We start from the raw sequence: 24,732 nt of genomic DNA on the forward strand, positions 1-24,732 counted from the left end.
GAGACTGAGGCAGGAGAATCGCTTGAACCTGGGAGGCAGAGGTTGCAGTGAGCCGAGATTGTGCCACTGCACTCCAGCCTGGGCAACACAGTGAGACTCTGTCATGAAAAAAAAAAAAACACTGTGGATTTTCCACTTGCAGTTAATGAGAGTCAACCTCTATCCTATGTTGATTTCTTTTTTTTTTTTTTTTTTTTTGAGACAGAGTCTTGCTTTGTCACCCAGGCTGGATGGCACAATCTCAGCTCACTACAACCTCTGCTTCCCACATTGAAGCAATTCTTCTGCCTCAGCCACCCAAGTAGCTGAGATTACAGGCACTCACCACCACGCCCAGCTAATTTTTGTATTTTAGTAGAGACAGGTTTTCACCATGTTGGCCAGGCTGGTCTTGAACTCCTGACCTCAGGTGATCTGCCTGTCTCGGCCTTCCAAAGCGCTGGGATTACAGGCGTGGGCCACCACGCCCAGCCTCCTGTGTTGATTTCTTATGGTACCTCTCTTTTATAACGGAACCATAATTCCTGGGCACACATGGCAGCTCAGAAATGTTGCCTGACCTACTTTGGGGAGATGATTTGAGCGAAACACCCATTCTAGCCTGCATGACATGAACATCTCTGTTTGGCTTTGTGCTTAGACTCAAGAACCTGGAGCTAGCTGCTGTGGGAGGATCAGATGTCCGTGTGAAGATGCTGGCGGCCCCTATCAATCCATCTGACATAAATATGATCCAAGGTAACCTTGGTTTCTGTGGCTTATGTTAATTGGCTTTTTTGTTCAGCTGCCACCTCGTTTTCATTCCTCCTCAGGTGTGGGTGTGAAATGCCTGTGATTAGCAGCAGCTGTTCTCCAGATGAGCCGTCTGCAGGCTGTGTCAGCCCTGTCTGGCCTCCCTTTTCTGGAATGTGAGGCTTTTTGAGAAGAAGATTGCAGTGGGGAGTAAACTAAGCATTGTGAAGTGCCTGCGACATGCTGGTTTCATTTCATATGTTACCTGATTTTCATGATAACCATGAACACTAAAGAATATTGTCCCCCTAAACAGACAAGCAAGCTAAGGCTCAGAGGTTGGTTAGACAGGCAGTCCAAAGCAGAGCCCAGATCAGGCCTAGGATGGCGTGGACTCAAGTCCATGCTGTTTCACTGCCCAAACATCACTGGTTGACCCTTTAATGCTCTTCTCCCTCAGGAAACTACGGACTCCTTCCCGAACTGCCTGCTGTTGGAGGGAATGAAGGTGTTGCACAGGTCATAGCGGTGGGCAGCAATGTGACCGGGCTGAAGCCAGGAGACTGGGTGATTCCAGCAAATGCTGGTTTAGGTGAGTTTCTCCAGGTGTCAGCTGCCTATTCGTTATTCCAGATCCTATTTCACCCACTCTGTCAACATCCACTGATTGGCTCAGTGTACCTGGGTAATGCAGGGTTTATTTATTTATTTATTTATTTTTTTTTTTTGAGACAGAGTTTTGCTCTTATTGCCCAGGCTGGAGTGCAATGGCGTGATCTCGGCTCACCAAAACCTCCGCCTCCCCAGTTCAAGTGATTCTCCTGACTCAGCCTCCCAAGTAGCTGGGATTACAGGCGCCTACTACCACGCCTGGCTAATTTTTGTATTTTTAGTAGAGATGTGGTTTCACCATGTTGGCCAGGCTGGGTCTCAAACTCCTGACCTCAGGGATCCGCCTGCCTCGGCCTCCCAAAATGCTGGGACTACAGGCGTGAGCCACCACGCTTGGCCTTGTTTTGTTTTTTTTGAGACAGAGTCTCACTTTGTCACCTATGCTGGAGTGCAGTGACGCGATCTCGGCTCATTGCAACCACCCAGGTTCAAGCGATTCTCCTGCCTCAGCCTCCCGAGTAACTGGGATTACAGGTGCACACCATCACGCCCGAGAAATTTTTGTATTTTTAGTAAAGAGGGGGTTTTATCATGTTGACCAGGCTGGTCTCAAACTCCTAACCTCAGGTGACCCACCACTCAGCCTCCCAAAGTGCTGGGATTACAGGCATGAGCCACTGTGCCAAGTCTGAATTTTGTTTATACATGGAGATGAGCCAAAATTCATTTCATGTGGAGGATGTAAAATGAGGAAAGACACAAAGGTGAGATTGGGAAATGGTGGAAAATCCATTGTAGCCTCAGCAGAGGGTTTGCACATGGGAGAGGATTGCACGAGTGAGAAAGAAGGCCAGAAAGGCAGGTTCAATCACGTGAGCCCAGGAGTTCCAGGCTACAGTGAGCTATGATCGCACCATTGCACTCCAGCCTGGGCAACAGAGTGAGACCTTGTCTCTATTTTTTTTAAAAAAGGTAGCTTGGGTCCACATGGGGTAAGGCCCTGCCCAAGCCAAGCTAATGAGTAGGATTTTCTTTGATATATTATAAGGAGTCATAGGTGAGTTTTGTGTTTTAGCACTTAACAGTTTTCAAGGCACATCTGTTATAAATCCTCACAGCAGCTACAAGAGGGAAGCAGGGCAGGTATTATCCATCCATTGGACATAAACTGAAGCTTGAGAAGTAAAGCCCTGGCCCAAACTCAAACAGCAAAATGAGAGTGCCCACTGGATTCTTTCTCCTGGGTTCCCATTACACACCAGTGTTATGATCTTCTGGGTTGTAACTTACGGCGACCCAGCTCAAACTTGCTTTAAAAAAAGAAGTTGGGGCTGGGCGTGGTGGCTCATGCCTATAATCCCAGCACTTTGGGAGGCCGAGGTGGGTGGATAACAGGAGTTCGAGACTAGCCTGGCCAACATGGTGAAACTCTGTCTCTAATAAAAACACAAAAATTAGCGGGGTGTGGTGGCATGCGTCTGTAGTCACAGCTACTTGGGAGACAGAGGCAGGAGAATCTCTTGAACTCAGTAGGTGGAGGCTGCCGTGAGCTGAGATCACACCACTGCACTCCAGCCTGGGCAACAGAGCGAGACTCCATCTCAAAAAAAATAATAATAATAAGGCCAGGCGCAGTGGCTCATGCCTGTAATCCCAGCACTTTGGGAGGCCGGGGCAGGCAGATCACCTGAGGTCGGGAGTTCGAGACCAGGCTGGCCAACATGGTAAAACCCTGTCTCTTCTAAAAATAAAAAATTAGCCAGGCATGGTGGCGTGCACCTGTAGTCCCAGCTACTCAGGAAGTTGAGGCAGGAGAATCACTTGATCCCAGGAGGCGGAGGTTACAGTGAGCCGAGATTGTGCCACTGCACTCCAACCTGGGCGACAGAGTAAGACTCCACCTCAAAAAAAAAAAAAAAAAAAGGTTAATTGATTTGTGGAACTGGGAAGTATAACAGAGTGAAAGCTTTGGGTTCAGCTAGATCCAGGAACCCCAGTACTATCAGAGTCGTGTCTCTCACTTGTTCTTTGATGAGATCTCCCCACGTATTGATATAATCAAACCAACAAATATTTATTGGCCACTCTCTTTGTGCCAGGCACTGCTCTAAGCACTTCATGTATATTAACTCAATTGTTCCCACAAGATGAGGTGGATACTTCATCATTCCCACTTTGCAGGTGATATAACAGTAAATGCAGCAGAAAACTGTAAACTGTTAAGCAGTTTGTCCAAGGTCACCCAGCCAAAAGTGATGGAGTTAGAATTCAGATTCACTCTGATAACTTACCTCTCGTAGATGGCCACCAGCAGCCTGAGGTTCATATCACCCTAAAAACAAACAGATGAGCATATCCTCCACAATCATGTCCAGCACAACCATATCCATCCCCGAGAAGGGCCCTGAATGGGCCTTGCCCGTCCCTGAACCAGTCCCCTGGGGTGGGTAGGGCCACTCACCCTCCTCTGTGGTACAGAAGGTGGGGCCTTGTGGTTGACAGCCCCGGAGATTAGGAAAGAGCACTTGTAGAAAGAAAAAGATACTAGGCAGGAAAAAAAAACAGTAATAGGAGTCTACTACAAGCTCTTTGCTTCTCTGAGATCAGGAAGGCTACCAAGAATGGCTCCACCGTCTCCTACACCCACCTGGCGGTGAAGGAGCTCAGCCATTTGAGCACATTGAGAGCTGCAAGGATTCACTGGATCCTGATGCCAGTGCTTCGGGCCAGCCCCTGTGCTGAGTGAAGGTCCTATCAAGGTGAGCAGACAGTTCCTGCCCTCAGAGTGCTCTTGGCTGGCAGTGGGAGGCCCAGGAATGGAAAAACAACACTTAATACAATACAGTATTACAAGTGCTATAATCACAGGATTGACACAAAGACAAGAGTCCTCTATCTTGGAAAGCCTTAAGAAAGGCTTCCCAGAGAAGTGATACTTGAACTCAGTCTGGAAGAGCTGCTGGAAGTGCAGCCAGTGGGCTAGGTGAGGAGGGGCTTGCCAGGCACAGAGTGCAGCATGTGTGAACGTAAGTGATGAGAGAAGGCACAGCACTGGTGGGGAACTGCAGGTAGCTCAGGGTGGCTGGCTCATGGGTGCGAGTGGGAGAGAAGTGAGATGGAGCTGGAAAGGTGGGCTGGGGCTGGGTCCCGGCAGGCCTGCATCCACAGTGTGAGGGGTACCAACAGAGAGTTAAGTAGAGGAATGATTTGATAGGATTTGTGCAATGCAGAGAATGGTCTGGAAACCATTGGTCTGGAAAGGCAGAGGGTGGAGGCAGAAAGCCAGTGAGGAGGTGGGCAAACAAGTCAGTCTTCAGATGATGAAGTGTGAGGGTCTGAATAAGACAGTGCCATAGGGCTGGAGAAGAGGGCATGGAGTCAAGAGCTAAAGTAACAGGACTTGGCAATACTTTTAGTTTGGAGAAGAGAACAATAAAGGATGTCTGCCAGGTGTATGGGTAATTGTACATGTGGTGGTGGGGGTACCCAGAACAGGGATTCTTCCCTGGAGAAAAGGTGATTCTTTTGTTTTGTTTTGTTTTGTTTTTCTTTTGAGACAGAGTCTCGCTCTGTTGCCCAGGCTGGTGCAATCTCAACTCACTGCAACCTGCAACCTCCACTTCGTGGGTTCAAGCAATTCTTCTGCCTCAGCCTCCCGAGTAGCTGGGACTACAGGCGCCCACCACCACACCTGGCTAATTTTTGTACTTTTAGTAGAGATGGGGTTTCGTCTTGTTGGCCAGGCTGGTCTTGAACTCCTGACCTCAGGTGATCTGCCCGCCTCGGCCTTCCAAAATGTTGGGATTACAGGCATTGAGCCACTGCGCCCAGCCAACAGGTGAGTCTTTTAAGCAAGGTGCCAGCCAGAGAGGATGAGGATTTTTATAATTGTGAGGACTGCAATTAACTCAGTGTATTCAGTAAACATTTTGTGAGCATCTGCAGCATGCTGGACTCGAGGACACAGCAGTGAACAGACATGGTCTTTCTTCTCATGAAGACTGCCATTTAGTAAGAGTGGCAACTATTAAACACATAAGTTATTAGCTGGCCACAGCTTGGTCATTTTTCATGGTTCTGAGCTGCCCAGCTGTTGCTAAGCCCATAGCCAGCCTTTTCCCACGTGTAGCCAATCCCAGGGGAGACTAGACCAGCTGGTGTGGCTAGATCTTTGCCAACTGACTTTCTCCTTGGGAAATATGCAAAACCTTCCTGAGGAAGCACAGAGCCGTAGAAAGAGCACTGGCTTTGGAATCGGGCAAGTTCTCTTTCCAGCTCCACTGTATGACCTGATTTAAGTCACAGCTACTTTGAGCCTCAGTTTTTTTTATCTCGAAAATGGGACTAATAGTCACTGCCTAGCATGTCTCAGCAGTACTCAACTGAGAGAATATGTGCAATGACCTTTTCAAATGCCAAATTTCTGTATGCATTAGATCAGGAGTTGGCAAACTTTTACCTTAAATGGCCAAATAGTAAATATTTTAGGCTTTGTAGGCTATACCATCTTTGTGACTACCCAACTCTACTATCGTAAACAGCCACAGACAATATATAAACAATTGAGTGAGCATGGCTGTGTTCCAATAAAACTTTATTTACAGGACCAGGCGTGGTGGATTATGCCTGTAATCCCAGCATGGGAGGCGGAGGCAGGCAGATCGCTTGAGTCCAAGAATTCAAGAATGGCCTGGGCAACTTGGTGAAAGTCCATCTCTACAAAAAATTAGCCAAGTGTGGCAGCATACACCTGTAGTCCCAGCCACTGGGGAGGCTGACATGGAAGGATAGCTCGAGACCAGGAAGCAGAGGTTGCAGTAAGCCACACTCCAATCTGCGCAACAGAGTAAGACTCTTGTCTCAAAAAAAAAAAAAAAAAAAAAAACACACTTTATTTACAAAAACAAGTGGTGAGGCAGATTTAGCCCACAGGCCACAGTTTGCTGACCCCCAGGTTCAACAATGGACATGGTTAAGGGTCAGTTGCATATGAGTGAGGAATTGGGAATCCTCAGAGCTAAGGTCTGGGAATTAGCATCATTAAAGGAAAACAATGTGTGTTATACACCCACTGTGTACTAGGCATAGTGATAGTCTCTGTACAGATGTCTTTAGTTTAATCTTCACACTATGACATAAGTGTTACTCTCTGCGTTCCACAGATTAGGGAAATGGAAACTCAAAAAAGGTGAAGTGATCATTCAAAGTCACACACTAGTGAGTGGTAGAGCCAGGGTTTTTAAGCAAGTCTCTCCAACTTCAAGCCTAAGAGTTCTACTTGAAACCCTGAAAGCCCTTGTCTCTGACCACGGGTGCTGCCTCCCTCCCACCCAGAGTCTCTTGAGAAGAGGATTAGGGACTGCTAAGCCCCAGAAATCCATATCAAGGGTTGGATTTCCATTGTCGTTCCATAAGGGGAATTAGAAAATGCCCTGGATTTCATACATAGAAAGCCCTGCACTAAGCATTTGGTGCACGGTAGAGTGCAGTAAGTGTTAGCTGAGATGAATGGGAACAATGATTTGAAGGCCAGTCCAGGGGAAGCCCACAGGATGCTGGGGCACTTCCTGGATTCCAGAGGAATCCTCGCCTTTTCAGTCTTTTATTTTCTCAGCCATAGACCTACTCTAGGATTGACACAGCCTTCTATAAAAGGTGTTCCTGGGCCGGGTGCAGTGACTCACACCTATAATCCCAGCACTTTGGGAGGCCAAGATGGGCAGATCACGAGGTCAGGAGATGGAGACCATCCTGGCTAACACAGTGAAACCCCATCTCTACTAAAAAATACAAAAAAATTAGCCAGGCATGGTGGCGGGCGCCTGTAGTCCCAGCTACTCGGGAGGCTGAGGCAGGAGAATGGCGTGAGCCTTGGAGGCGGAGCTTGCAGTGAGCTGAGATCGCGCCACTCTACTCCAGCCTGAGCGACAAAGCGAGACTCCATCTCAGGGAAAAAAAAAAAAAAAAAGTGTTCCTGCCTCCTGCCCCCAGTTCTTGGTCCCTAAAGCCCACACTGACATCCCCGTTTCCTATAGCACAGTTAGTGATTACCCAGGCTGCCCCCTGCTTCCCACAGCTGACCCACATAGGACCAGGACACCATTAGAACCCCAGCAACTGGATAGTGAGCAGGCACGCCCAAGAGCTTTGGAAGCATAGGCCAAGGGCCCCAAGCTGCCACAATGACCAGACGCTGAGCCAACAAGGCTCCAAGCAATTTCCCTAAGGTGACACAGTGAGGACACTGTGGAACCAAGGCTGGAGTCTCTCTGACTCCAAAGCCTACCCTCTTCATCCCTTCTTCATACAAGATCCTGCCCATGTGAGTGCAGACCCCTCACGCAGTCCTCACCAAATCCTATTGATTCTGTCTTTAAAATAGAACTCGAATCCATCTTCTGTTCCTCATCCCCACTGCCAAAGTCCCAGTCTAGGCAGCCATCATCTCATACCTCGACTTCCACAAAGACCTCTGGCTTCCACACTGCCCCTCCCCACTCCACAGACTTTACCCAGCAATAAAGTGATCTTAAAGCATACATCGGATCATCTCAGTCTCCTCTTAAAGCTTGTTACAGGCTTCCCACTCACTCATTTACTAAAACAAGATCAGCTCTCCATACCACGGCACTGAGGTCATGTTCTCATACCACAGGTTGTGACCCATTCGAGAAATCAATCTAGTGAGTTGCAAATAGCACTTTTTAAAATTAAAGTTGAGCAGAAAAGAATGAAAAATAGCAGAGTATCTCACACATAGTAAGGGTAAGTATTCTGTGAAACACAGGCTTGTGTTACATGTATATTCATGTATGTATACGTACGAATTCACAGTGGAACTCATGGTTACTGTGGGTCAGAGTTCTGAAAGTCTAATATCACCTGCCCCACCCCTGCTGCATCAGCCAGGCCAGCCGTGTCTGAAGCCACTCTTCCCATCACTCTCCACCCTGCGGTGCAGCATCATCCCATCCCAGTCCTGTGTCTGTCCTGCTACAGCATCTCTGCATCTGCTGCGTCCCCTACCTAAGATGTTCTTTGTGTGCTCTGAGTGGGTAGCACCTCTATCCTTTCACTCTTAGCCTGTCACCACCTCAGAGAAGTATCCTTGACTCCCATCTAAAGTAATTCTCTTGATGTTACTGTCTCTTTATAATTTATCGTTATCATATCTGCTTTTTTTCACCTGTTCAACTCCACTAGAATGAAATTAAGGAAACTGTCTGTATTGTTCAAGTGCCTGGGTGCAAGATAAATATCTGTAGATGGAAGGAAGGCAGCCCAGATACCCAGGTTCCAGCTCCAACTCTGCCTAGATAAGCCAGGGGGCTCTAGGCAAGTCACTTCCTCATTTCCTCCCCTGTTGCATGAGGGGTTCAAAGTCGATGCTCAATAAGGGCTTTCTCAGTACTGACATTCTAGAATTCTTTTGTCTGGAACTGGAATGTGGGCTGGGAGTTGATGCTTATTTCTTTCAAGCTTATAGAATTTTTCATTTCCTTATCTCATTTGATTTCTACAGTAGCTCCTGGAGGAGGCGAGTCAGGCTGTTCTTGCCTGTGCCATTTACACATTAGAGTAACTGAAACTCAGTGACAGGAATTTTCTCAAACTAGCAGAATAGCAAAACCAGGTTTGGCATCTGTGCTCTTGACTTCTACTTTTATGCTTTGTTCCCTAAAACTACCTGAGTCAGGCCGGGTGTGGTGGCTCATGCCTGTAATCCCAGCACTCTGGGAGGCCGAGGCGGGCGGATCAGCTGTGGTCAGGAGTTCAAGACCAGCCTGGCCAACATGGTGAAACCCATCTCTACTAAAAATACAAAAATTAGCCGGGCATGGTGGCAGGTGCCTATAATCCCAGCTACTTGGGAGGCTGAGGCAGGAGAATCACTTGAATCCAGGAGGCAGAGGTTGCAGTGAGCCGAGATCATGCCATTGCACTCCAGCCTGGGAGACAAGAGCAAGACTTCGTCTTAAAAAAAAAAAAAAAAACGTGAGTCAACCTGCTCTGGATGAGAAGAATGAGGACTGTGTAGGAAAAAGGGGGTTTCTCAGCTTCTCCTGCCCTGGTGGTAATGTTACTACTGTCTTACCCTTAGATTGCAGCAATTTGAGGTCATTAACTACCTGCGCGGTGACATTAACTAAATCTAGTGGTAACTCAGAGAAGCAGCCTCTCTGAATCGCCCTTACAATGCTATTTGGCATTTTTTGTTTTGGTTTGTTTTTTGTTTTTTGGGTTTTTTTGAGACAGGGTCTTGCTGTGTCACTGAGGCTGGAGTGCAGTCACACAATCATAGCTCACTGTGTCCTTAAATTACTGGGCTCAAGCAATCTTCCCACTTCAGCCTCATGAGAAGCCGGGACTGCAGGGCATTATGCCCAGCTAATTTTTTTTTTTTTTTCTTTTTTTCTGTGGAAACAAGGTCTCACTATGTTGCCCAGGCTGGTCTTGAGCTCCTGGCCTCAAGCAGTCCTCCCACCTTGCCTCCCAAAGTGCTGAGATTATAGGCATGAGCCACCACATCCCATTTTTACTACATGTTTAAGATAAGAATAACTATCTATTTTGGGCCAGGCACAGTGGCTCATGTGTGTAATCCCAGCACTTTGGGAAGCCAATGCAGGCGAATCACCTGAGACCAGGAGTTCAAGACCAGCCTGACCAATAAGGCAAAACCCTGTCTCTACTAAAAATAAATTAGCCATGTATGGTAGTGCATGCCTGTAATCCCAGCTACTCAGGGGGCTGCAGCATGAGAATCACTTGAACCCAGGAGGCAGAAGTTGCAGTGAGCCAGGATCACGCCATTGTACTCCAGCCTGGGCTACAGAGCAAGACTCTGTCTCCAAAAAAAAAAAATTAAAAAGAATAACAATCTATTTTGCGTAATTATCATGAGGACTCAGACATTCAGAGGAAAGTCCAGATTTTCTTCTTTTTCTAAACATCCTGGATGCTTCCAGTGGATGCTACCCACTATCCTGGATGCTTATTGGCCAAGGAGGGTGAGCTGGGGTTGAATGTGCACAGGGCTCCTTCCTTATGATCCTGGCTTCATCCTCTGACTCAGGAACCTGGCGGACCGAGGCTGTGTTCAGCGAGAAAGCACTGATCCAAGTTCCGAGTGACATCCCTCTTCAGAGCGCTGCCACCATGGGTGTCAATCCCTGCACAGCCTACAGGATGCTGATGGACTTCGAGCAACTGCAGCCAGGTAGGAACCCACAGCATCCAGGATAGCATCCAGGATGTTTAGAAAAAGAAGAAAATCTGGACATTCCTCTGAATGTCTGAGTCCTCATGATAATTACGCAAAATAGATTGTTATTCTTTTTAATTTTTTTTTTTGGAGACAAGAGTCTTGCTCTGTAGCCCAGGCTGGGGTGCAATGGTGTGATCTGGGCTCACTGCAACTTCCGCCTCCTGGGTTCAAGAGCAGGCCAGGGTCTTGCAACTAGGGTGCCACTCACATCCTGACCCCAAGGCCAGGAGAACTTGCAAGGTGGAGGTTTTGAGGGGGTGATGGACCTCTCACCTGGGTGAATGTTGTTGCTTTCACTTAGAAAGATGTTAGCTTGGTTCCTAGGAAACATGCTGAAACCTCATGAGGAGTACACTCTCGAAAACTGCTGCAGGGTCACGTTCTCTAGAGCTTGGGATTGAATTCTGTCATTCAGCAAAAATGTGTTGAGCTGGGCTAAGCTCTGGGATACAAACGCAGACAAGATAGACACAGTCCCTGTGTTTTCAATAAAATGCTGAACTTAGTGTTAATAATTCCACTCAGCATTTACATAGTACTTTCCAGTTCACAGAAGTGCCTTGACAGGCATTATCCCCATTGAGGGCATTAAATCTTCAAAGCATTGCAGTGAGGTTGGTACCATCATTGGTTAAGAGCTCAAGCTCTGGGCAGATAACCTGGGTCTGACCCCAGGCTTCACCTTTCCCTGACTGAATTCGCCTCTCAAATCAGATTTTTCTTCTGTAAAATGGGGAGGATAAAGAACGTGGAGGGTGAAACACTACAGCATAATACTTCACACAGTGCTGGGCATACAGTGCAGAGACTGTCCGCTGCTTTTATTCTTCTTCCCTTTCATAAATGGGAAAACTGAGGTCCAGAAAGGTAAACTGTTTGCATGAGATCAGCCAGCAAGTAAATGATAGAGCCAAGAGCTTTTATTTGGGTTTCCCTGAAAGCGGAGCCTAAGACCAGGACTAGGTGCAGAGTTTGTTTGGGAAGAAGAAATGAGGGGGAGTGGGGAGAGTGAGACAGAGATGCAGGCAAAGCCCATGAAGTCCGGTTACTGCTGCGGGCAACTACTGCTCTGGCTGTTTTTTTTGAGATGGAGTCTCACTCTGTCGCCCAGGCTGGAGTGCAGTGGCGCGGGCTCACTGCAACCTCCACCTCCAGGGTTCAAGGGATTCTCCTGCCTCAGCCTCCCAGGTAGCTGGGACTACAGGGGCCTGCCACCACACCTGGCTAATTTTTGTATGTTTAGTAGAAACAGGGTTTCACCATATTGGCCAGGCTGGTCTCTAACTCCTGACCTTGTGATCCGCCCACCTCAGCCTCCCAAAGTGCTGGGATTACAGGCGGGAGCCACCCACCCCCAACCGGCCTGCTCAGTCTTGCTGGGGCCCTCCGAAGACTCTCATAGAACCCGCCGCAGAATTAACCCTTAAGGCTGGGCATGGTGGCTCATGTCTGTAATCCCAGCACTTTGGGAGGCTGAGGCTGACAGATCACTTGAGGTCAGAGGAGGGCATTAACCTCCTGGGCTGCCTCTGCACACCGTGCACATCCGTGAGCCACAGTGGCTGTAGAACTCACCCAAGCCATCTCTCATGCCAGCAAGGAAACTGAGGCCCACAGTTGTTGGAGTGTGATGAAACATGGTGCCCAGCCACTGTCCAAGGCCTGGCTGAAAGCCAGTTCCCACAAAGAGAAATATAGGTTTCTCGCAACTATGGCAAATGGTTCCTGGGAGCCTTTGGTGGAGAAAGCCAGTGGCTGTGACCAGGGACCTTTGCTGGAGTCCTAGTGCAGCAGACGCTTTGTTTGCCTGCATCCCATGCCCTAAAGCCACCTCCCATTTAGACTGCAGCTGTGGTAACAGATGTAGGCGTTTTGACGCTGCCCACCCTAAGTACCCACTGCGCACCTCTCCACTTTCCTGCCTCTAGGCTGATATGGCCTGAACTAGATCACTGTTGAATAAACTTAGGATCTTGCCACATGTTAAGAATTACATTTTACATTGTGATCAGTTTATACAAATAGGGATATATATATATAATGGAAACCAAAGTTTCGTGAAATACCCTTACTATGTGTGACACACTCTGTTATTTTTTATTCTCTTCTCAATTTTAACTTTAAAAAAAAAGGTGCTTGCAACCAACTAGATTGATTCATAATCCACTAGTGGGTGACAACCTGTACGTTGACCCCTGGTGAAGGAGAGTGGGCATTCTTCTTCCAGGAAGTCCTCTATCTCTAGTTTCAGCCCATTGTGTGACAGATCCCTGCTGCCTCTCAGAAACCAGATAGCATTTCAAAGTCAACAAAGCACTGTCCCGGATGCAATGCATTTGACTCTAATCAGGGGCACTTTTTTTTTTTTTTAAATAGAGGGAGTCTCACTCTGTCACCCAGGCTGGAGTGCAATGGCGTGATCTTGGCTCACTGCAACCTCCACCTCCCGGGTTCAAGCAATTCTCCTGCCTCAGCCTCCCTAGTAGCTGGGATTACATTTTAAGGGAAGGAAACTGAAGTTCACAGAGGTCATGACTTGCCCTGTCTGTTTAGTTACAATCATTGGTGAAGCTGAGACTCATGCCCAGATCCGTCTCATTCCAGAGCCCACATTTTTCCCAGCATGCCACACTGCCTTCCCCAATGGCCAGATCCAAAGCTAAACCTGGGCTTTGCCACAAAACTGTAGGACCCTGTTTCAGGGGCTGCCAGTTTCTCCAGCACAGCTCTAATCCCATTTCAAGGCAGTGCACCTTTATTAAACACTGCGGAGGGGAATAGGGCATGACCCTTCCCTCTCAAGAATCTGCAAGCTGTTGATAGAAATGGACCTATATACAATGAAGTGTAAGACGGGGCAGACCATGGTATGTGCATTAATACAGAGGCCCACAGAGCACTGTGGGAGCACATAGAGGGAACAATCCAGGAAGGCTTCATGAAGGCTGCACTTGAGCTGCGCTTCAAAGGATCTACAGGATTTCAATAGGAAGGAAGAGAGAAGGAGGGAAACATTGCAAACCAAGGAAATAACCTAAGCAAAGACTTGAGGACATAAAAGTTGGGAGGATGATGAAGGCTATAAAATCTTTTACATAGCAGGGCAAGGTCTAAATTATATCCAGTGTAGATGCTGAGTTGCCAAGTCCTGGAAGGCATCGCGAGTGTTGTGGAAGTTTAGGAGGCATTAGGAGAACAGTGAGAAACAGTGAAAGATCTGAGAAGACTCAGCAGCCAGCTCCTGGATCCCTGTTGAGTCTGAGGACTCCCTTGCCTACAGAAGGATCCCCGGCTGGGAGCCTTTGACCTATTGCAGATCTATACAGGGCTTGATTTGGTTCTCTTCCTGGCTCCACAGGGGATTCTGTCATCCAGAATGCATCCAACAGCGGAGTGGGGCAAGCGGTCATCCAGATCGCCGCAGCCCTGGGCCTAAGAACCATCAATGTGGTCCGAGACAGGTGCGTGGGGGAGGAGGCTTCATCCCAGACCATGACTTGGGTCTTTCCCACCTCCCATCCCTGCGGTGCCCAGTTGTCCACCAGAGGGCGCCCTTGCATAAGCATAAACTGGCCTTAGGCATCACTAACAGTTGGTGGCTGAAACAGATGAGTCAGCCCTAAGAAATGAAGTCCAGCTGGCTTTTGGCGATAGGATGAGTGAATCTGACATGTAAAGAGAGGGCAGGAAGGAGGTGGAGACTGCCCTTACTGAATGGCTAAGACTTTCTGAGACTTTTGGCTTGTAATAACCTCATGTTATTGCAAATATGAACTGGGCTGGTCCCAGTTCATATTTGGGAATGTTTTGAGCTGTATTATTCTTTCTGTGAACTATCTAACCCAAGGCTCCTTTACCCTTGCTTTTGTGTGGTACTTGGAGGTGCACTAAATACAGACGTGAAGGAGATGGGCAGGTTTGTCATCTGTCTTTTACAGATGAGGAAACTGAAGTTTCAGGGAGCAGCTTGCCCTGGAAGACACAGCAAGTCAGTAACAGACTCGGTTTCCTCACTTAACTCTCTTTCCATCATATCGTCCAGTTTTTCTAGGCCTCACTGTCCATGAATGTGGCTGTGGCTGTCATGGAAGCCCACTCTTAGGATAATTGACACCAGCTTCAGTTCCTCAGTTGTACTTGCAAAAATCATTCCGTTTGCCTTAACCGAAGAGACCCAGAGCCACTCCTGGGCTAGACTGTGTATGTCCAACACCCTGAAGAGCCACTTGAAAACAGGGGGGAAGTGGAGTTTGTCTTTTCAGTAGAAGAAATCAGGAAGTTAAGTGACTTCTCCCTGGGCGCAGATGGCTTCTAGCACTGTTGAGCTGTCAGGGCCTGTGAAAACCACCCAGTCTCACTCTGTTTCCAGTGAGGAGACAGCCAAGAGCTTTTGAAGCTGGATGAAATTAGGTGGCTGGTCCCTGCTCAAGCCTGGCTTAAACCTAATCCCAGCTTCCTGCAAAAAGAAGCACGGGTTCTCCCAGCTGTGGCAGAGAGGTCCTGGGGGACTTTGGTGGAAAAAGCTGGCAGATGTGACCAGGGACCTATGTTTGGTTTCCAGACCTGATATCCAGAAGCTGAGTGACAGACTGAAGAGCCTGGGGGCTGAGCGTGTCATCACCGAAGAGGAGCTAAGAAGGCCCGAAATGAAAAACTTCTTTAAGGTACCTAGGAAGAGGGACATTGCCCCTCCAGTCCACGCACATCTCCCTGAAGAAAGCTGACATGCATTAGAGAAGCTGGGCACTGGCCCCATTGTTCCTCTCTGGAAACCTCCCTTTGCCCTCTTCTTGGTTGGTTAAAGCCCATTCCCCCTAGCCAGACGGTAGGCAGCATGCGTTAAGTGCCCAGATGCTGGGACGGAGGCACAAGAAACAGACAGAGTTTAGGAAACCCAGTATGACTTGCAGTTTTAAACATTTGTGGTGGGCCACATCAGCCCACATGTGTGACTCTTAGAACTGGCCGGACAGGACCTGAGGAAACAGAGACACAGAAAGAGAAAGAAAAGAAGTAACCTTTCCCGACTACCTGCCTTACATTTTATCTGATATTTCCACAAAAGCTCTTCAAAGGAACTGTTATCTGTTTTACAGATTAGGGAACTAAGACTCAGAAAAGAGGAAATGCTTAACCAAAATCATATAGTTTATAAGGGGGAGAGTCAGAGCTGGCCTCCGTCTCTCTGAACTCAAAGCCTCTTAACCTTCCAGAACCTCCACCCCACAACATGCCTAGTAAGTGACCAGACCCTCAGCCCCTTTTCACTGAACCATCTGGAGGAACCAAAGACACACACTCGAGAGCATGCGTTTCTTGCGAACACTTCTGAAGCAGTAGATCAGCATATATAATATCAGCTGAGTCAAAGGACTGAAAAGGGGGGCACCCAGGGAGCTGAAACCCACCAAACTGCATGCAGATGCCCTTTGCCTATTCTTTCCCAGAGAAGATGACTTCTGCCAGGTCCTAAAATGGACAACAGGATTAAGTTGCTACAGAAAAGGCCCTTCTTGGCCGGATGAGGTGGCTCACACCTGTAATCCCAACACTTCAGGAGGCCAAGGCAGGCAGATTGCTTGAGTCTGAGAGTTTGAGACTAACCTGAGCAACATAGTGAGACCTCTATATCTACAAAAAAAAAATTTTTTTTTAATTATCTGGGCATCATGATACTCATCTGCAGTCCCAGCTACTTGGGAGGCTGAGGTGGGAGGATTGCTTGAGCCCGGGAGGGTGAGGTAGCAGTGAGCCATGATTGCACTACTGCACTCCAGCCTGGGTAACAGAGCGAGACCCTGTCTTAGAAAGAAAAAGAAAAAAGAAAGAAAAGACCCTTCCTAAGCAGAGAAAAAGGTGAGTTCAGAGGCATAAACACACACACACATACACGCGTGCGTGCACGCAAACAAAGGCATAAACATCTCATTTACTCCCTCCTTTTAACACAGCACTTGGGCAAGCTTCAGACCCCATATGTAGAGCGGGGATGCTCCCTCACTGCACTTTTGTTGTTTTCCAGGAGATGCCCCAGCCACGGCTTGCTCTCAACTGTGTTGGTGGGAAAAGCTCCACAGAGCTGCTGCGGCAGTTAGCGTAAGTCCCTTGGGCCTGCAGGTCCAGCTCGCCGGAGCTCTCCAGGTCTTTAGCTGGGAGGACCATCAAGTGACTGAGTCCCATGGCCAGTTCGAGCCAAAGCCAGGTCAGCACAGTGTTGAGTGGAAACTAGGACCAAAGTCATCCAGCTATTTGGGCACTGCTTTCTCAGCCTTCCCCTTTGTAGATGACCAAAATTTTGGCCTATCCAGGTTTATTTTTCCAAGGGACCCCAGAAGTAGACTGCTAAGCTGCCTGCCATAGAGGAAGAGTCAAGGATTTACAACCTAGGGATGTCTGAAAAAGTCACTTAGTCCTAGCTTATTTAACCTTTCAAAATTTGTTTTAGCTTTTAAAATAGATTCTAATTTTAAAGGTAACATTATGCTTATTACAAAACATTTTGAAAACATGTAAAAGTGCAAAGGAAAACTTAAGCATAAAAGTTTCCTGTTGGCTGGTCACTGTGGCTCATGCCTATAATCCCAGTACTTTGGGAGGCCAAGGAGGAAGCATCACTTGAGGCCAGGAGTTCGAGACCAGCCTGGGTAACATAGCGAGACCCCATCACTACAAAAAAAAAATAATAATTTTTTTTTTTAAGTTACCTGGCCAGGCATAGTGGTTCATGCTTGTAATCCCAACAAGACAGGCAGATCACTTGAGGCCAGGAGTTTAAGACCAGCCTGACCAACATGGCGAAACTCCATCTCTACTAAAAATACAAAAAAACTAGCCGGGTGTGGTGGTAGGCACCTGTAATCCCAGCTACTCGGGAGGCTGAGGCACAAGAATCATTTGAATCCAGGAGGTGGAGGTTGCAGTGAGCCGAGATCGCACCACTCTACTCCAGCCTGGGTGACAAAGGGAGATTCTATCTCAAAAAAGAAAAAAAAGTTACCTATCACCCCACCACCAAGGGGGATAAGCCCTGTTGACAATATTAATGCATGTCCTTCCATTCTTCTTTCCCTTAATATAAGCTTCTAGGCCGGGCACAGTGGCTCAAGCCTATAATCCCAGCACTTTGGGAGGCCGAGGCGGGTGGATCACGAGGTCAGGAGTTCCGAGACAATCCTAGCTAACACGGTGAAACCCAGTGTCTACTAAAAATACAAAAAATTAGCCAGGCGTGGTGGCGGGCACCTGTAGTCACAGCTGCTCAGGAGTCTGAGGCAGGAGAATGGCGTGAACCCAGAAGGCGGAGCTTGCGGTGGGCCGAGATTTCGCCACTGCACTCCAGCCTGGGCGACAGAGGGAGACTCCATCTCAAAAAATAAAAATAAAATAAAAGTAAGCTTCTTGAGCTAGAGTGTGCGTAAAAAGACACTTCCTAACTAAAGCAGGAACCCCCTCAATAGCATGGATTCAGCTAGCACATACTTGCTGAGCACTTACTAGCTACCAGGTACAGAGAGGGCTGCGACACTGATGTGCCCTCTGAGAATTCACAGGCTAGATGAGCAGGTGAGTCACGTGGCCAGAGCGCTGTGGTGAGTATTCACCATGCACCAGACTGTGTGCAGTGCTTGACTTACCCCTCCCACAACCACCTAGACAGGAGGTGCAGTTCTAACCTCTGTTTTATACTTTTAAACAATGAGGCCCAGGCCGGGCGCAGTGGCTCATGCCTGTAAACCTAGCATTTTGGGAGGCCAAGGCAAGTGGATCACCTGAGGTCAAGAATTCGAGACCATCCTGGCCAACATGGTGAAACCTCGTCTCTACTAAAAATACAAAAATTCGCTAGGCATGGTGGTGGGTGCCTGTAATCCCAGCTACTTGGGAGGCTAAGGCAGGAGAATCGCTTGAACCCAGGAGGTGGAGGTTGCAGTGAGCCAAGATCGTGTCATTGCACTCTAGCCTGGGCTTCAGAGAAAGACTGTGTCTCAAAAAACAAACAAACAAAAAAAAAAAACTGAGGCCCAAAGAGGTCAAGTACCTGGCCCAAAGTCTAGTCAGCAGGAGAGCCAGGCTTGACCCCACATTTGAGCACACCACTTCAGCCCTATACCTGATAGCCCCTGCGGCAGACCTCAATCCCAATGTCATTGGAGGAGGAAGCGTTGTTACGGGTGTAGGCACTGGAGTCAGAATGGCTGGGTTCAAGCCCCAGCTCTGTGACTTACTAGCTGTGGGCCTATAGAAAGTTAGGCAATACATGAAAAACAATCCAGGCCTCCGTCTCTTCATCTGTAAAATGGGGGTTATATAAACCCTCTGCCTCTGAAGGGTAGTCTAACACAGGGGTCCCCAGCCCCCAGGCCACAGACCAGTACCAGTTCGTGGCCTGTTAGGAACCAGGTCACGCAGCAGGAGATGAGTGGTGGGTGAGCAAGCATGGCCGTCTGAGCTCCGCCTCCTGACAGATCAGCGGCAGCATTCGATTCTCATGGGCATGTGAACCCTATTGTGAACCACGCATGCAAGGGATCTAGGTCCCATGCTCCTTATGAGAATCTGAGGTGGAACAGTTTCATCACAAAACCATCTCCCCCACTCCAGTCCATGGAAAAATTGTCTTCCATGAAAGCGATCCTGGTGCCAACAAGGTTAGGGACCGCTGGTCTAAAGGACACTGGGTGATATACAAATTGCTGTACAAATGATGGATGGACTTCAGCTTTCTCGTCTCTAAAACAAGGTTGTTATGAGGATTCCCTAAGGCAGTACATGCAAAATGCTTAGAACTATGCCTGGCACATAATAGAAGCCTGGTAAGTGTCAGCTAGTCTGATTAGACGAAGTGCAGCAGGGATACAGAGGAGAGAGGGCTTGGCTCCCAGGAGCTACTTTCTACAGCAGGTGGCAGTCGAGGGGCACTTAAGACCAAACTACCCAGCAGCCTCAGGGACAGAAGTACCTGCCCTAGGACAGCAGCTCCTTCTATTCGGTAGTTTTGAAAGTCTACCTTGTGTTGTCCCCAAATGTGCCTGAAGTCATCCTTGATCAACAGACTCCTAGAAGAGCCAGGGAGTGGAGAGGAGAATATAGGTGAACTCCAGGCTTATTCAAGCATGTGAACTCCAGGCTTATTCACTTAAAAATTATATTAGCCTCACTCCTGTATGTCAGCTGACGTGGGGGTGTGGGTGTCAGACAGCAGGTACTGAGAAGGCACCTCCTGCAGTGAGAGGATGCTTGTCATTGTTCCCTGCACCGTCCACATCACTCCTTATCTGTAGAGCTGTTTCCTCACGTTGATTCTTAGAATGAGCATTGGCAGATGAAGAGATGAGGTCTGGGCCATTTTCACTGCATCACCCAAGGTCGGACACCTGTGAGAGCAGAGCCAAGGCTGAACTCAGGTCTCGAGCTCATCTGGGGGGAGCATGTTTCTTTTCAGCACTTAATCAAAGCCTGACTGGGTAGGTTAGATCAGTGGATTCCCAACGGTGGCTAAACACCCAAGTCATCCAGAGCGGGTGTGTGTGTGTGTTTAATATGCATTCTCGTCTCCTGATTCATTGGGTCTGGGATTGGACCTAGGAATCTGGTTTCTTTGTTGTTTTGTTTTGTGTTGAGATGGTCTCACTGTGTTGCCTAGGCTGGAGTGCAGCAGTGCAATCTTAGCCCACTGCAGCCTCAACCTCCCAGGCTCAAGTGATCCTCCCACCTCAGCCTCCTGAGTGGGGCCACAGGCGTGTACCACCATGCCCAGCTAATTTTTTTTATTATTATTTGTAGACACAGGGTCTCACTATGTTGCCCAGGCTGGCCTCAAACTCCTGGGCTCAGGCAATCCTCCTGCCTTGGCCTCCCAAAGTGCTGGTATTACAGGTGTGAGCTGCCATCCCCAGCATGCGTTTATTTATTCATTCATTCATTCATTCATTTATTTTCTGAGACAGGGTCTCACTCTGTTGCTCAGGCTGGAGCGCAGTAGTGCGATCAGGGCTCACTGCAGCCTCAATTTCATGGCCTCAGGTGATTCTCCAACCTCAGCCTCCCGAGAAGCTGGGACTACAGGCATGCCACCTTGCCCGGCTAATTTTTTGTACTTTTTTTGTAGAGATGGGGTCTCCTTTTGTTGCCCAATCTGGTCTTGAACTCCTGGGCTCAAGTGATCCACCTGCCTCAACCTCCCAAAGTGCTGGGATTATAGGCATGAGCCACTGCACCCAGCTGGAATCCGTATTTTTCAGCCTTTCCCAGAGATTCTGAGAGCAGGGTTTATAAAGGAACCAGGGCTGGAGTAGAAGCGCCATGGCAGGTTCAGGAAGGGCTCTGTCTCTGCCTTGCACCCACTCTTTGTTCTCTTTGGACTCTTTAGGCGTGGAGGAACCATGGTAACCTATGGGGGGATGGCCAAGCAGCCCGTCATAGCCTCTGTGGTAAGCTGGGTGCGGGGGGAGGCATGCCTGGAGCCGGGCCAGACACCTCAGCCAGGCCACATCCCCTGGCACGACAGCTGTCTAAACAGGCAATGCCCCATCCCTGGAGGGGAGTCTGTACCCTTAAGCGGTGCCTGAAGTTCCTGCCCTCAGTGCCCAGCATGTCCTTCCTGTGTCTGCAGAGCCTGCTCATTTTTAAGGATCTCAAACTTCGGGGCTTTTGGTTGTCCCAGTGGAAGAAGGACCACAGTCCAGGTGAGTGCATGGCCCAGTGCCAAGAGTCACAGATGAGGGCAGTGCCTAAAAATGGCAGCAGAAATGACCAGCTATTCTGAGCCCTGGAGGGGTGATTGGGTCACCAGCCCCACAGAAGGATCAAAGAGAATAGCCTTAGCCCAGCTACAGTCAGCAAATAGTTATTGGACTAAACTGGGTTAGTCTTAGGGGCACAGAACAAGACAGACACTGCCCCCATCCTGAAGAGCTGACAGTGGGGAAAGATGGATAGCCAAGCAGAGAGAATAGACTGGAGCCAGCCTGCCTGGGTTCAAATTCTGCTTCCACACTACTGGATAGAGGTTCTGCCTAGCCAGCGGTGGGACCTTGGGCAAGTTACTTAATCTCTGCCTCAGTTTAAATGTCATAAGTTTAAATTCTTGTTAGCCGTGTTTGACAGAGGAGGAAATTGAGGTTCAGAGTGGTTAAGTAGCATGCCCAAAGTCACCTGCCCACAGGGAGGGATGCAGCCAGGATGTAAACAGATCATCTCCCTGTTCATCTCCTGGAGGACTGGCTCCCCAGAATGGGATCTCCAAACTCAAGACAAAGAATAACATGGAGTTATCCAAGTGAAGGGGAGGAAGATGGTGGCATGAAGGCAGTGTTGCAGGTAGAAAAAATCGAAAATCACATGTGCAACTAGGCACTGAAGTGGTTCTGAGCGACCTGGAGCACTAGATCTGAGCTGGGGCTAGAAAATTGAGTGAGTGGGTTGTGACCAGGTTACAAAGGCCTTACAAACCTGACTAAGGCATTCAGACTCACTGGGGGTTTTTTGCTGTTTTGGGGGGTATTTTTTTTTTAGACAAGGTATTGCTCTGTTGCCCTGGCTGGAGTGCAGTGGTGTGGTCACAGATCACTACAGCCTCAACCTCCTCGGTTCAGGTGATCCTCCCACCTCAGCCTCCCAAGTAGCTAGGCCACAGGCACACGCCACCACATCCAGCTAGTTTTTGTATTTTTAGTAGAGATGGGGTTTCATCATGTTGCCCAGGCTGGTCTCAAACTCCTGGGCTCAAGTGATCCACCCGCCTCAGCCTCCCAGAGTGCTGGGATTATAGGCATGAGTCACCACGCCCAGACAAGACTCATGCTTAAAGGCAACTGAGGAGCCACTGAAGTGTTTTAACCAGTAGATATGACTAGATTTGAAGGCTGAATGAATTTATGTCTATGGAAAAACACCTCTCAGCCGAGGCCTTCACTTCTCAACTTCCTGTACCATATAGGGTCCTTCGCGGGAGGCAGGCCCAGGAAGGGGACATTGGTGGTGTCAGGTTGTGGGGTTCTAAGGGAGTCCTGGGCTCTCAGGGAGAGCACCATTTCCTGAGCAGAGCTCGACCGTTCCACATCACTTGGCGTGCCAGGCACGCCCACTCCCTCCCTGGGCCTCCTCTGGCCTCCCTGCCTCTGCCATCATTCTCCCCCCACCATTCAGTGCTCCTGGCTCCACTGCGGCCAGGTTCTGTGAGTCTGTGCCATCTTAGCCACCACTCTGAAGGGTGGTCTCTGCCTGCCTGCCTGCCCCTCAGCCCCTAGAGCCGCTCCTATGTTCCTCTCTTCCCCATCTGGACCTCACTGTCCTAAAGATAGGCAGGGACCAGGCTGCCTCCATAGCCACCCTATCCTTGGCACAGCCAGGACCCTCAAGGCTTTATTGGAGCTCGGTGCCAGCTCCTGCCCATAGGGCAGCCCCGTGCCACATCTCACCAAGCCCCAGCTGCTGTTCTCCTGTCTGATTTCCTCCAACCTTCTGCAGACCAGTTCAAGGAGCTGATCCTCACACTGTGCGATCTCATCCGCCGAGGCCAGCTCACAGCCCCAGCCTGCTCCCAGGTCCCGCTGCAGGACTACCAGTCTGCCTTGGAAGCCTCCATGAAGCCCTTCATATCTTCAAAGCAGATTCTCACCATGTGATCATCCCAAAAGAGCTGGAGTGACATGGGAGGGGAGGCAGATCTGAGGGGCTGGGTGCAGTCCTCTCAGTTGGGGCTTCCACCTTCCCCAGACTACTGCTCTCCTCAGTGCCTCTTCCTATTAGGAGGATGGTGAAGCCAGCCATGGTTTTCCCCAGGGCTAGCCTTAAGGTATCTAATAAAGTCTGAAGTCTCCCTTCCAAAAAGTAGAAGTCATCCCTGTCGAGAAGGACCATCACTGTGCACTGGTCAGCTCACAGCACCAAGAGGCCCCTTTCCTGCTTTTCTGTCACGTGTTCCCCCAGTAATCATTTTCTGACCACCCTGAAAGCAAAGCCTAGGTGGGTACTGGCAGTGCAAAGGCCAGTAGGCCACCATCCCTGGCCCCATGCTGCACAAGCCCACAGAGGAGGGTCCTGTAGAACGAACGCTTTGATGTGCTTCTCAGGTATCGTGCGGCCCAGTCCAGGGCTGGGGGAGGATCAGCTGCATGGAAGAGTGAATGCCACTCTGAGGTCATCAGAGCCCTGAGGAACTTGGACGTGGGGTCTCCACTGTCATGGAACTACCGTTCTAACTGGAGACATAGACAATATACCAGTGGTTCTCAACCAGAGGCAATTTTACCCCCAGGAGACATTTGACAATGTCTGGGGATATTTCTGGCTGTCACAGCTTGGGAAGGAGGTTGCTACTGGCATCTAGCAGGCAGAGTGAGTGCTGCTGTTAAACCCACCACAGGACACAAAACAGCCTCCTGCAACAAAGAATTATCCAAGGCCTGGCGCGGTGGCTCACACCTGTAATCTCAGCACTTTGGGAAGCCAAGGCAAGCGGATCACTTGAGCCCAGGAGTTCAAGGTCAACCTAGGTAACATGGTGAAACGCCATCTCTACAAAAAATACAAACATTAGCCAGGCATGGTGCTGTGCACCTGTAGTCCCAGCTACTCGTGAGGTTGAGGTGGGAGGATCACCTGAGCCTGGGAGGTCTAGACTGCAGTGAGCCATGATCATGCCACTGCACTCCAGCCTAGGCAACAGAGCAAGACCCTATCTCAAAAAAAAAAAAAAAAAAAATCCAGCCCCAAATGTTCAATGTTCATGAGGTCGTTGATAAACCGTGCATTAAACAATCTCACAGTAATTACCATAGTGACTAATGCTGTAAAGAAGATATGTGGGGTGCTGTAAGAGCAGAATAAAGATCTTGCCCTAGGCCCCAGGGTCAGGGGTATGCTTCCTTGAGGTGAAGTTTGAAGGTGGGCTCTGGCAAATGAGTGAGCTTTGTTCAGGCCGAGAGAAGAGCTTGACATGTGACTTTTTGGTATTTGCTTCACGATTCATTTGCTCAAAGCAAAGCACAGAGGCTTCAGGGTGTCTCCCTTATCACGTGGCCCTCTGTACCCTATACTCAGGAGCCTCATTCAGGACATATTTATTGAGGGCCTAGTGAGTGCCCAAAGCTAAGGATACCAATGAAGAAGTGCTGCTG

At 48.9% G+C, this 24,732-nt stretch overlaps 1 protein-coding gene across 2 annotated transcripts in view; it reads left to right on the forward strand.

Annotated features, from left to right (window-relative positions):
• Positions 1-23,443, forward strand: part of MECR (mitochondrial trans-2-enoyl-CoA reductase) — a 39,877-nt gene extending 16,434 nt beyond the window's left edge. The window contains exons 2-10 of one of the 2 annotated variants that reach the window (XM_054497657.2): positions 641-738; positions 1,193-1,324; positions 10,421-10,564; positions 13,971-14,073; positions 15,174-15,276; positions 16,635-16,708; positions 20,982-21,042; positions 21,225-21,297; positions 23,081-23,443. In XM_054497657.2, the coding sequence (XP_054353632.1) occupies positions 641-738; positions 1,193-1,324; positions 10,421-10,564; positions 13,971-14,073; positions 15,174-15,276; positions 16,635-16,708; positions 20,982-21,042; positions 21,225-21,297; positions 23,081-23,238 (946 nt within the window). In that variant the 3' untranslated portion in view covers positions 23,239-23,443. The remainder of the gene's footprint in view (positions 1-640; positions 739-1,192; positions 1,325-10,420; positions 10,565-13,970; positions 14,074-15,173; positions 15,277-16,634; positions 16,709-20,981; positions 21,043-21,224; positions 21,298-23,080) is intronic. The other variant, XM_054497659.2, reaches the window with a different exon arrangement.
• The last annotated feature ends 1,289 nt before the right edge of the window (positions 23,444-24,732 follow it).

This window comes from Pongo pygmaeus, chromosome 1 (assembly GCF_028885625.2).
Source record: "Pongo pygmaeus isolate AG05252 chromosome 1, NHGRI_mPonPyg2-v2.0_pri, whole genome shotgun sequence".
NCBI classification, from domain to species: domain Eukaryota; kingdom Metazoa; phylum Chordata; class Mammalia; order Primates; family Hominidae; genus Pongo; species Pongo pygmaeus.